Here is a 13553-nt window from a genome sequence, read left to right as displayed (position 1 = left end):
TTGTGACTAATATTCTGTAAAGAATTCGATTCAGTTACCAGTTCCGCTCTACCAACTCGGCTCGTACACGAAACGTTGTATGCATCTGTTAAAATACGTGTACTGCATGCATGCACCAACTCATACAGTCGTGTTCACACCATCGATCGTGGACGTCCTATTGTCCCTCTTTTGTTTGTACCATTTTTTTAAAGGAATATTCCCATAGGTTTTGTACACGACCCCAATCGCGGACGTATAATGCTGGGAATCGTGGACGATATTCTCGTTTGTTCTCTGGTTTCTTTTCCGCCCACAGTTTGTATAGATGAACACTCCCACCCATGCGATGCGATACATTGTACATACGTGAACAGTGCATGTGCACATTTTTTTGGTGTACGTGTACGATGCCCCAGGTCTTTACAAACACGCATCATCCGTTACACGTACACGGTGAAATTAACGTGTTTGTAACGAAGTACAGAATAAATGGCATTTCCCCCCCCCCCCTCCAAAAAAAAAAAATAAATAAATAATTAAAGTTGACCGGAGATTTCCAGATTGTTGGGTCGGTCGGATGAGGGCAACAAAACTTCTTTTTTTTTGCTGTAATGTGCAATTGTAACAAAAATATTGTTGTGGATCCTCGTTCAGTCGTACTACTGCATGGTTGCTGAGTTAGAGCTCACGCCCTGGCGTAAATTTAGTGTGAAGCTTGTCATATACCTTAAACGGCAAATTATTGCCGACTTACTTTTTGTTTAATAATTGCTGGAGTTTTTAAAGGTGTAATCTATGAATGGATAGTTAAAGGTATAATGATAGCATTATTTAGTCCAAAGTATAACCTACCGAATTATTATCATAAATCTCTCTTGGATTAAAGTACGTGTACTGTACACTAAACACCTGTGAAAATATTCCGTCTGGCTTGCTGTCACGTAAGGGGCCCATGCAATGTAATTTTTAATGAAATCCTAATGCACTTTTGTGTTCCCTTTATCCCTTGTTTCAATGTTCGGTTTCAATGTCCATATTCATGAGCAAAGCTGTGATGTCATTTCAGGCAGAAACCTCAATGTTACAACTATAGTTTCAGCACCAAAAATTGCTAGAGTTTTGGATATTTCGCTGTCCTAAATTTTCTTTTCTTTAAGTGATTTGTTGTTGTGTCAGTACATGGCAGTATTCCACACTTTTCTCACATATGTTTTCAATGAAGAAATGTTTGGGTTCACAATTTGAATAGAAAACACCTAGTAAAATGAACAGTGTCTTTATGACTTTACAGCAACATCACCCTCAGTTGTCCGGAAAAGATTGGACATGTTTAAATGTGAAAAGAAGTGCACTTTTCAATACATAATACATCAAAAAGGGATGTCACATAGTTTTCATACATTTAAGAGGATTAGAAAGTTGCACAAAATACGTTCCTAAAAAATATTCACTTCAAAGGCCCTTTAAAAGAAATCCAGAAATATGGGAGATTTTCAACGATCAGGTAATTGACTGATCTTTGGAAATACAAAGTGCATTTAAGTCGTGTTTCATGATCAGAAGGTTACGCTTGGTTTTTCACTGTTTTATCCCAAACGTATAATAACCAGTAGCTGAAACTTCATTAGGTTAGGTTTTGAAAGTTCTACTTTGGAGTTTGAGTGGTGTTATTATTGGAAACGTCTTTAGAGTTTGAGTGGTGTTATTATTGGAAACGAACAAAATGCATGAAACGCAAGTGATCCTATTGTCTTCAATTCAGTTTTGGGTGGGGCGGTTTTGCTTTCGGTGACTACATACTGTGAAAGAAATATTTAAGATTTTGTTTAATTTTGACTAACATCTCTTGTCAAATGGATTGATAGCAGATTGGTTGACATAACCAATCATTGGTTGAAACAGCCACATATTGGTTAATAATGTGTTCAACCAATCGGGTTGGTAGGACACATATTAATCAATATTGGTTACTTCCACCAATCTGTTTTGGGGTGTAGACAATACAATTTCAAATGCTCTAAACAACGGATTGTTTTTTTAAATATAAGAAACGGGTTTCCTGCTGTTTTAAAAGTAAAATAACGTGATTTTAGAAAATGTTCAAATCAAGATTCTTTCAAGACACTCTGGAAAATGTATTTTGCAAAAAAAATGTGTTTTTAAAGCTTTCTTAAGAAACGTTTGGTTAGGAATCGTGATTCTATAAAGATAAAGACCTTCTTGTGTTGAGCTGATTAGGACTATACTGCATCAAAGAGTTGTTGAAAGATTATTGTAATTGATTGAAATATTGTATTAAATTATTAAACCACTTTCATTCTTCACTAAATATTACGTATAGAAGTTACTGTAACAATGCAGAAAACAATGTTCTAATTTCTTCGTTTTCAGGGGGAAAAAATCGCTGCGAGGTGAGGCCGATTCATAGTTAATGGGAATGCGAATGCAATGCTAATTTATTATCACGAAGCAATCGCTGCAAAAATTCGCAGGAGTTGAAATGTGTTCAAAATTTGCGAATTTGCAGCGCGAAAACTCCTCCTGACGTACGGCCTTTACATGTTGAATTGTTTCGCTGCTGTTGAAGAAATAAAAATGTTTTAAAGCTTGACATGAAAGGAGTCGATCGATACTGTATCGTATTTCGGATGGTTTCCGAGAACAAAAAGAGCGTGTTTTATTTCACGTGTTAGCCATACTGAGCCACCTTCACCCACTAAGCACAGGAATGGTTAAACACGGGGGACAAACAAAAAAATCTGCCTTTTTATCTTTGAAGTTAATATGTATCGTTTGCTCTACAATGACGTATTGCCAAACGAATATGTATTGGATTATACAATGTACGTCTCTTTTGACAGCTTTACTATACAATGAATACTTTTCCAAATATAAGAGCAAATGAACATTGTCAGATGTCATGCGTACGAAGCATGTATGGTAAAGCAATACAAAAATAGGTGTGCCATAAAATATGGTAGGCTTATGGTTTCTCTAAGCAAAACTGGGCTTAAGAATATCTAGAGGCTATGTAGTTGTAAGTTACACGTCAATACTGTTTTTAATGCATTTCACGTATATGAGATGGGCGACTCAAGGTTGAAATTTTCCAATAGGCCTAATCCACGGCTGGCGAAACATCAGTTTCAAAAGTGTTACGGCAATAAATTACCAGCCTTATTTTGATGGGATAAGAAAGAAAATGAAAGCTAATTGAGTACCCACCCGATCTCCTCCAAGGTGACCCACGGCACGCTCTGCCTGTCCAACATTGAAAGTAGTCATGCCATCACAATACAACCCACAAAGCCAAAGCCAAACTAATATCCGGCAGAAATTCAGGGCCAAACACATCACACGTCACCAACGACAAGTGATCTTGACATTATAAGATTCCGGTGGGCGAGCTATCGGCAGACTGTATATAGTTGGTACAAGTAGCTGCTTGGTATTACTACATGGTATGAGAATGAACCAACTTGACGATAATACTACTGTCTGCGGATCTTTCATCATTGTTAAGGCAATCAAATCGCTGCATTGAAGTAGGAGTTACTTCCCTTGCATAACTGTATGAATATTCTAAGAATGGCAGCTCTTCGTGATATTTTGGTTGTATTTCTGTTCGCCTTGGGAGGTTTTTCGACCTTGTCAGCTCTCTGCCCTCCCGGCTGGAAGGACTGGCATCAGTCATGCTACGCGATTTACTCACATCGTGCTTCGAGCTGGGCAGATGCTTCAAAATTCTGCGAGAGTAAACAAGGCCACCTGGTTGTGCCAAATTCACAGGCCGAGAACGATTTCTTAAGGCAGATGGTCATGGAACGATTTCAGACCGCGAAAAAACGCGGGGTTTGGATCGGCTGCAAACGTGAGTCGGTTCACGGAAGCTTCGTTTGCTCCGGGAATACTGAGGGTATGAGCTTCACCAACTGGGCCCCGGGTTATCCCAAACAAGAAGTTCGTCAGTGCGTCGTGTTGTGGAAGGGAGGCAACGGAACATGGAGAAGTAGCAACTGCATGGCAAACAAAGAGAGGTACGTCGTCTGCGAGATGCCGAACACTCCTCGTGTGTACTGCCTGACAGCCGACGAAAACGGGCGCTTTGTTAAGGACTTGCCGTGAAGATTGATCCTCCGAAGTCATCGTATTGTGTACCAATTAGAATTGCTTTAGGCCTACTTTGAGCTGGAGAGTGCTCAAAACCCCAGTCAAGGTAACAGATGCATTCTGAATGTGTACCTGGACAAGCACGTGGTCACAGTCATTATTTTTATGTCTCGTTGACTGCACCAATTTCAACCATAAGCTCCATTCGCAATTTGTCCCTCGTTAAGCTCGTTGAGCGGTGGGCAATTAAAACTTTGGGACAAAGACCATTACAAAGCTTGTGTGTTTTATCCGGCCTTACACTTGGGAGGCTCATTCATTCAACAAAAAAACATGTGCGTCGATTCCATAATGCGCCATTGCACGTGCTGACGCCATTATCCGGAAGTAAGTTGGAAGCAAAACGTCACATGTGAAGAATTAGTACTACCATACTTAGTAAAATCCTATCTAGTTAGTACGGCCGAGCAATTTAACAATAAGCGGCGACGCGAACTCCTAACATTGGTACCAAACACTGAAAGTATTACACCTTTACGATATTTGATATACAAAAGCGAAATCAATACTACAATTGCATCTCGGTGCGACAAATTACTTCAGGCTGCGTTCTCACAAGGATCTGCCTGCCCTCCCAGCTGGAAGAACTGGAACCAGTCACGCTACGCCATCTACTTCAACCGTGTGAGCTGGATATCCAATAAATGTATTGGATATCCGTCTCTGTTAGCTGCCTTTCAATAAATACTTTCCAAATTAAAGGAAACAGTCACATTGCCAGAATGCATATGAACGTAGCATAATGTGTGCATAGAGCAAGACAAAAATAAATGTGCCAGATATATTATGATATGCATTAGTCTCTTTAATCAAAGTGGCCAAGAGAACATAGGCTTGGCCTTTATTTCACGGTATGTAACACGTGGATACTGTTTCTAATGGATATCACATCATGAGATGGGCGATTGAAGGATGTAATGGATATCACATCATGAGATGGGCGATTGAAGGATGTAAGTTTCCAATAATCCAAAACGTCGAGGTCTCTATGGAGTATCGACTCTAAATGCCATCAATATAAAATCCTTCATACTGAGGAAATCTGACGTTCTGTTCCCTTAGAAATAAACACGGTTTTTCATGAAAATGCAGACGCCATGGCCAAAGTTATAACTCGAAGGGTACTTCCATGGATGTGTGTGATGCGGTCTAACAATGACGCCTAACAAGTCAGGCCGTATATTCAACAACATGCATGGTACTTGCATCACATGCAGTTGGTGTTAAAAGATCTGAGGCATACCAACCAAAGTTTGCTTTAAGAAACGGTTGTGCAAAGTTCATACTCAGGATAACTATTAGATCCTGTCTGGTATTAAGCCATTCAAACCGTTTGATCGAGTAGTAGATACTTTCCACATACGTTTCTAAACTGTGTGTCTAGACAACTTCAAAATGGCGTCTATATTTGATAGTTTGATTTTACTTATGTTCGTCTGGGGAGGTTTATCGACCTTGTCAGCTCTCTGCCCTCCGGGCTGGAAGAACTGGCATCAGTCATGCTACGCAATTTACTTCGATCGAATAAGCTGGGTGGATGCTTCAAAGTCCTGCGACGGTAAACACAGCCACCTTGTCGTGCCGAATTCACAGGCCGAGAACGATTTCCTCTGGCGGATGGTGATGGAACGATATGAGACTGCCGAAGAACGCGGGGTCTTGATCGGCTGCAAACGCGAGTCCGCTGATTCGAGCTTTGAATGCACTGGGAACACCGAGGGAATGAGCTTCACCAACTGGGCAACGGGTTTTCCAGAACAAGGAGCTCGACAGTGCGTCGTGCTGTCGAAGGGAGGCAACGGAACATGGAAATCGTACGGCTGCGAGCTTCGCAAGTACGTCGTCTGCGCGATGCCGGATGCTCCTCGCGTGCACTGCTTGGCGGCCGACGCAAACGGGCGCTTCGTCACTGACCTACCGTGAACAATTCATCGAAGTGCATTGGACATCGCAAGTGAACAACTAGACGACACAATGTACGAAGTAGACACAATTTGGATGCTCGACATCTCGAACTTAATTCCTTTACCACAAATTAAGTCATCCCGGCACGACAGGCTTCCTGCAGGTTACTGACTTGGTCTTCATATAGCAAATGTGGTATTACACGTACGTTGAACTCTCGTTAATTACTCTGTTTTGGTGTAGTTAAGCGTGAAATTCCAACGGACTCCCTAAGACTCAACATGAAACTTGGACAATTTCAACACGCCTTCTTAATGGAACCTCGCTCCGATTCGAAAGTATATAGGCTAAATCACCGCTCAATTTTGTTTGTCATCAACCTGCGGATGGATACGCTGATCGATGCAGCCGTTCGGGTATTGTTTTCTTGGCACCTATATATGATTTTGTAGAATTCACTAAATCGGTTCCGATTAAAGATGTATTGTCAATGCTGTTTTGTCTGCACATTTCCCGTGGACAATGCAAAAAACCACTCAGGTTACAGCAACTCCAACAAGAAAAACAATGAAACAAATGGAGCAAAGTGGTTCAAAGGTTATGGTATTCAACCTACTTGCGTTAATTCGTACCCCGACGTGAACATGGTGTTTGTGTCAAGTCTCTGGGCAAGACACTTTACTACAATTGTCTCTTTCTCCCTCTCTCCTTACCATCAATTGGTAAATTTATAGTATAAATTAGTACCTACGAAGGTAGAGAATAAATTACGCTGATCTCCTGCTACTAGAACAATGGTCTCATGGTCTGATGACCAGGCTAATCAAATGCGAAGCCTTGGTGCGAAACGCTGTACGAGTATCTCATTATTATCCAAAACGTCAAGGTCTCTGCAGAGTTAACTACCGAGCCCAAACCGCCATTAATTTAAAACCAATCGCATTAAGGAAGAATATGCTCTGCTCTCCCTATAGATGCAAATAAGGTTGCCATGAAAACGCATAACTATAGCAAATCATCCGGAGGAGCAATTTCATATTGGTGTCATGCGAAGAAATGACGTCCATATTAAAAAACAACTCCGTACTGCTGGCCTCACAATGCAGTTGGGACTAGCAGCTCTGAGGCATATCAATCTAAGTGTGCATTGACAAAGTACATTATACTCGGGAGACAATTGATTAACGCAGGCAAACTGCTGCATCTAGGAGATATTACGCATGTTTACAAATCTCAACTGTATGATCTAATAACTTCAAAATGGCAGCTCTTCGTGATATTTTCGTTGTATTTCTGTTCGCCTTGGGAGGTTTTTCGTTCTTGTCAGCTCTCTGCCCTCCGGGCTGGAAGAACTGGCATCAGTCATGCTACGCGATGTACTTCGACGAGATGAGCTGGGCAGATGCATCAGAGTTTTGCGAGAGTAAACATAGCCATCTTGTCGTGCCGAATTCACAGGCCGAGAACGATTTCTTATGGCGGATGGTGATGGAACGATTTCGGACCGTGGACAAACGCGGGGTCTGGATCGGCTGCAAACGTGAGCCCGTTAACGCAAGCTTCGTTTGCCGCGGGAATACTGAGGGAATGAGCTTCACCAACTGGGCAACGAGTTATCCCAAACAAGAAGATCGTCAGTGCGTCGTGTTGTGGCAGGAAGGCAACGGGACATGGAGAAGTATCAACTGCATGCCAAACATAGGGAGGTACGTCGTCTGCGAGATGCAAGATACTCCTCGAGTGCGCTGCCTGACAGCCGATTCAAACGGGCGCTTCGTCAGCGACTTACCGTGAAACTTAAGCGAGATGGGACATCCAGTGAATAACAATGGACAATGACATTACGGTGTAGACTCGGTTCATTCCAATGAACATTTCTGTATCACGAAGTAAATTGTTTCACACAAACCGGTTCCACGCCTGCCACTTGCAGGTTACTGATCCTGATATCAAAATTGCAATTATGGAAATGATGGCCCCATGAGCCCGACAAGAAACTTGGACAGCTGCGATGTGCTGACTTAGCAGATCCGCGCTCAATTTCCAAGGTAGGCCGAAAGCTGGCTTGTCTGATGTTTTCATCAACATTTCACAAATGAAAACTCCCGAATTATTAAAGTTACGAGTCACGGCCAAAATGTATAGATTAAATGGATATACAAACATGTATACAGGGTGAGTCAAGAAATGGAAACCCAAATGTCAGGACCATTTTTTTAATGAAGTTCTGCATGTAGCACTTTCAAAATCTAGGATATGAAAACCCTATTAAAAAGCTTTCTGTTAGTACAAAAATCATTCAAATCACTCATGTACTTTTTAAATTACGGAATTTTAAACACAACTACCGTTTTAAAGTTCTGTCCACGGATCACTGGTATAAAAGGTAAGTGTTTTTTCAGCAAAACGAAAACAATTCACAGGTGTGTAAATTGTTTCCGTTTTACTGGAAGAGCACACACGGTTGTTGTTTTTTTGATCAGTGGACAGAACTTCATTATAATATGCTTCATGCAGAACTTACAAAAATAGTCCCGACATTTGGGTTTCCTTTTATTTTTACTCACCCTGTATTGGACTACGGAAGCGTTGGGATGTTGATTTAGGTGAACATTTTGTCTCATTAATAATCTGTTTCGATATTTATGCTGCATTTTGATTGAATCAAGACAGTAGCACGGGAGGGATTTTTTTCACGCGATAGGTCATAGGGAAAAAAACATGCCATGTTTCTATTCAGTTTACCTTATAATTGTAATTAAGCATGTCAAAAAAAGGAAGATATTTATCTAAAGACGTTAATATTTGTATTTGGAAAAGACGTCGGATTTTTCTCGATTTATCCTTTAAAGTTTTGGTTGTTGCACTCGAAAAAGTAGAAGATTTTTAATAAACTCACTAGACTGGTTATTCCCTTCAAAAAATAAAGTGTTTGACTTAAAGTTATATTTATGATTCAATTGTGATTCTTTAACTTTAAATTTGAATTGCCTACATTGTAAATTTTTATCATAACATCACTTTAAATGAGTGAATGTAGCTTTAATGATTCATTTGTCATATATTCTTGTAATGTAAACATATTTCGACTAAGTATAGATTCAACTTTTGTGACTGACTCAATTTTCATTGAATTTAAATGAAACTTTTTTCTTTTACGGCCTGTTTGTCAAATAGTAGAACATTGCCGTGCATCACAGTCTACTAACATTCGTATGATAATTGTACGTCATTCAAACATTTAGCCGTATTTGTTGTGGAAATCAAAAGCAGTCTTATGTGCAATTGTAAAAAAAAAAAACTATTGTTTTGGATCCTCGTTCAGTCGTACTACTGCATGCTTGCTGAGTTAGAGCTCACGCCCTGGCGTAAATTTAGTTTGTAACTTGTCATATACCTTAAACGGCAAATTATTGCTGACTTAGTTTTTGTTTTATTGCTTGAGTTTTTAAAGATGTAATCAATGGATGGATAGTTAAAGGTATAATGATAGGATCATTTGCATTTATCCAAAACGTAACCTGCCGAATTATTATCATTAAGCTCACTTGGTACGTACTGTATACGAAACACCCGTGAAAATATGCCGTCTGGCTTGCTGTCATGTAAGGGGTCCATGCAATGTAATTTTTTTAATGCAATCCTAGCAAACGCACCTTTTATGTTCCCTTCATCGCTATTTTTAATTTTCGGTTTGCCATTTTTAAGGGTATTTTGGTGCCTTTTGGGGTTTTATGCTAATGTGAATTTCCATATTCATGAGCAAAACCGTGATGTCATTTCATGCAGAAACATCAATGTAATACAGCTGCAGTTTCAGCACCAAAATTTGCCCGAATTTTGAATATTTCGCTGTCCTAACTGTTCTTTTCTTTTAGTGTTTTGTTGTTGTGTCAGTACATGGCAGTTAGCCTATGAACACATGTTTCTCACAAATGTTTTAAATGAACAAATGTTTGCTTTCACAATTTGAACAGAAAACACCTAATATCAGCATTTTCAACAAGTTGTGGACCAACCAACTAGAGGTAATAGTATTCTTGATACGCTTATTACGAATATGAGTGATAAGTATGCGATACCCCAAATCACATCACCAGTTGGCATGTCAGACCATAACACTGTACTTTGGACCCCAGTGTATAATCCTCGAATTAAAAATGCAAGCAAATTGTGTTCGAGGCGTCCTATGCCCGAGAGTGCCAAGCGTTCCTTTGGAATGTGGATAAGTAATTATGACTGGGCTCAAGAGTTAGATCACACTAATATTGACACAAAATATGAAAAGTTTATTGAGACCTTGAACACAAAGATTGATTTATATTTTCCGGTTAAAAGAGTCAAAATTCATACTACTGATAAACCCTGGATGACTCCACAAATCAAAAGGTTAATTAAAGCACGACAGGTAGCTTTTCATTGTAATGATATGGTCTCCTGGAGAAGATTGCGGACGAAGATTATAGCAGGTATAGCCGTGGCAAAGAAACAGTATTATGCCACTCGGGTTGCAAAACTCAAACAGAGTAAACCATCGGCTTGGTTTCACCGAATTCGCATGCTTACTGGTAATGACAAAGACCATCCGTCAGTGTATATTCCAGGAGTTGATCCAGATAATGCGTTCATGATAGCATCTACTATTAATGAACATTTTGTATCAGTTGCATCAGATATGGATTGTGTTGACCTTAGTAGACTCCCAGCATATTTACCCTCTTCCCAACCTTGCCCGTATTTGTATCCATGGGATGTTTATAAGTCGCTCCAAACTATTAAACTGTCTACAGCTGGTGGGCCTGACAATATTACTGCACGGTTTATTAATCATTTTGCCATCGAACTCGCTACTCCCCTTACTCATATTTTGAATAAATCCTTCCAACAAGGAAGAGTGCCCGAAGATTGGAAACGAGCTATTGTGATACCCATACCCAAGTCCAGCCCACCCTCTGTTGACAAGTTAAGACCGATATCTCTCACTAACCACTTCGCAAAGGTTGCGGAGGGATTTATTGCAAAGTGGTTGTTGGAGGACATTGGCCCCAGGTTGGATCCTGCCCAGTTTGGAAACCGCAAATATTTCTCCACAAATCATTATTTGTTCAATATGCTTCACCTTTTGTATCGAAATGCTGATAAATCAAGATCGGTTGCTACTGTGACTACCACAGATTTTTCAAAAGCATTTGATAGGATTAATCACACAATAGTGTTGAATAAGTTAATCCATTTGGAAGTGCGCCCTTCTATCATTCCATGGATAGCTGACTTCTTAACCGCTAGAGAACAGTGTGTTCGTTACCACTCAATATGTTCCAGTTGGTTGACCTTAAATGCTGGAGTCCCTCAGGGAACCAAACTTGGCCCTATTTTATTTTTAGTTATGATTAATGATGTCAGACTTGGGGGTGATAACCTGGCCGTGTTCAAATATGTTGATGATTTATCGATTGTTGAGTGTAGACCATCTTCGCAGAATTCTTGCTTGCAGGACGCCATCGACAGCCTAACAAATTGGTCTATGCAAAATAGCATGAAATTAAATCCTAGTAAGTGCTTTCAAATGAATATTGATTTCTCTAGAAATAGCCCTGTAATGCCTGTTATTTCTGTTGATGATTATGAACTCTGTATTACATCACATATCAAGGTTTTGGGGGTTACTATCCAAAGTGATCTCAAATGGGACAAAAATGTGGACAGCATTGTCAAACGTGCTAGTGGTAAAATCCACATGTTAAGGGTTCTCAAAAGTTACGATTTGCCTCACAGTGATCTCATAACCCTCTATAAAAGCTTCATCAGACCATTGATGGAGTATGCAGCCCCTGTGTGGAACGGAGCACTTACCCAGCATCAGGTGACTCGGCTTGAAAAAGTACAGAAACGTGCCTTGAAGATTATTCTTAGGGTCGAGTATTTGTCACACACCCAAGCTTTATCGCATTTCAGCTTAGATTCTTTGGCAAACAGACGTAATCAAATATCATTATCCTTTTTCAACAAAACCCTTAAACACACTGATCTTTTTCGTGAATTCTTTCCGCCTCAACATACTAGAATGCTGCGGAATAAACCATCCATCCCTGAAATCCGTTGCCGAACAAAACGTTATGTGCGCTTCCTACCTTAATCAGATTGCATAACCAATAATAATAATTTTAATTTTTCTATATGTAAATTGCAATGGACATGTTTTTAACAGTATGCTTTGTACACGTGAACTGTAAAAGTCATTGTTCGTGTTTTAATGGTTTTTTGTTAGTGTGTGTAAATTGTAATGGTGATTGTTGTCAAATAATTTGTTGATTTGGTGTTAAATAATTTATTATTTTGTTAAATCCATTGCAATTCAGTTTTTAACTGCGATAATGGATTAAAATAAACCAAACCAATATGAACAGTGTATTCCTAAAATGACATAACAGCAACAACGCCCTCAGTTGTCTGGAAAAGAATGGACATTTTTAAATGTGTAAAGAAGTGCACTTTTCAATAAAAATAATCAAACAGGGATGTCAAATAGTTTTCATACATTTAAGAGGATTAGAAAGTTGCACAAAATACGTTCCTAAAAAATATTCACTTCACAGGCCCTTTAAAAGAAATCCAGAAATATGGGAGATTTTCAACGATCAGGTAATTGACTGATCTTTGGAAATAAAAAGTGCAGTTAAGTCGTGTTTCATGATCAGAAGGTTACGCTTGGTTTTTCACTGTTTTATCCCAAACGTATAATAACCAGTAGCTGAAACTTCATTAGGTTAGGTTTTGAAAGTTCTACTTTGGAGTTTGAGTGGTGTTATTATTGGAAACTTCTTTAGAGTTTGAGTGGTGTTATTATTGGAAAGGAACAAAATGCATGAAACGCAAGTGATCCTATTGTCTTCAATTCAGTTTTAGGTGGGGCGGTTTTGCTTTCGGTGACTACATACTGTGAAAGAAATATTTAAGATTTTGTTTAATTTTGACTAACATCTCTTGTCAAATGGATTGATAGCAGATTGGTTGACATAACCAATCATTGGTTGAAACAGCCACATATTGGTTAATAATGTGTTCAACCAATCGGGTTGGTAGGACACATATTAATCAATATTGGTTACTTCCACCAATCTGTTTTGGGGTGTAGTCCATACAATTTCAAATACTCTAAACAACGTTTTTATTGTTTTAAATGTAAGAAACGGGTTTCCCGCTGTTTTAAAAGTAAAATAACGTGATTTTTGAAAATGTTCAAATCAAGATTCTTTCAAGATACTCTGGAAAAAGTATTTTATAAAAAAGTGTGTTTTTAAAGCTTTCTAAAGAAACGTTTGGTTTGATATCGTGATTTTATAAAGATATTAGACCTTCTTGTGTTGAGCTGATTAGGACTATACTGCATCAAAGAGTTGTCGAAAGATTATTGTAATTGATTGAAATATTGTATTGAATTATTAAACTACTTTCATTCTTTACTAAATATCACGTAGTAGAAAACAATGTTTCTT

At 39.1% G+C, this 13553-nt stretch overlaps 3 protein-coding genes across 3 annotated transcripts; all 3 read left to right on the top strand.

Moving 5' to 3' along the window:
• The first annotated feature begins 3570 nt into the window (after nt 1-3570).
• LOC119721581 (snaclec agglucetin subunit alpha-1-like) lies at nt 3571-4107 on the top strand. The gene has a single exon (XM_038191659.1). It carries the CDS (start codon nt 3571-3573, stop codon nt 4105-4107), a length of 537 nt encoding a protein of 178 aa, XP_038047587.1.
• A 1440-nt stretch (nt 4108-5547) lies between these two features.
• LOC119721580 (snaclec trimecetin subunit beta-like) lies at nt 5548-6075 on the top strand. Its single transcript, XM_038191658.1, has one exon. It carries the CDS (start codon nt 5548-5550, stop codon nt 6073-6075), a length of 528 nt encoding a protein of 175 aa, XP_038047586.1.
• A 1242-nt stretch (nt 6076-7317) lies between these two features.
• On the top strand, nt 7318-7851 carry LOC119721579 (snaclec mucrocetin subunit alpha-like). Its single transcript, XM_038191657.1, has one exon. It carries the CDS (start codon nt 7318-7320, stop codon nt 7849-7851), a length of 534 nt encoding a protein of 177 aa, XP_038047585.1.
• Nucleotides 7852-13553: the final 5702 nt, after the last annotated feature.

The sequence above is a fragment of the Patiria miniata genome, unplaced genomic scaffold, assembly GCF_015706575.1.
Source record: "Patiria miniata isolate m_02_andy unplaced genomic scaffold, ASM1570657v1 HiC_scaffold_13, whole genome shotgun sequence".
NCBI lineage: Eukaryota > Metazoa > Echinodermata > Asteroidea > Valvatida > Asterinidae > Patiria > Patiria miniata.
Note: the sequence above shows the minus strand (reverse complement) of the source record. Positions and strands in the feature narration are given on the sequence as shown.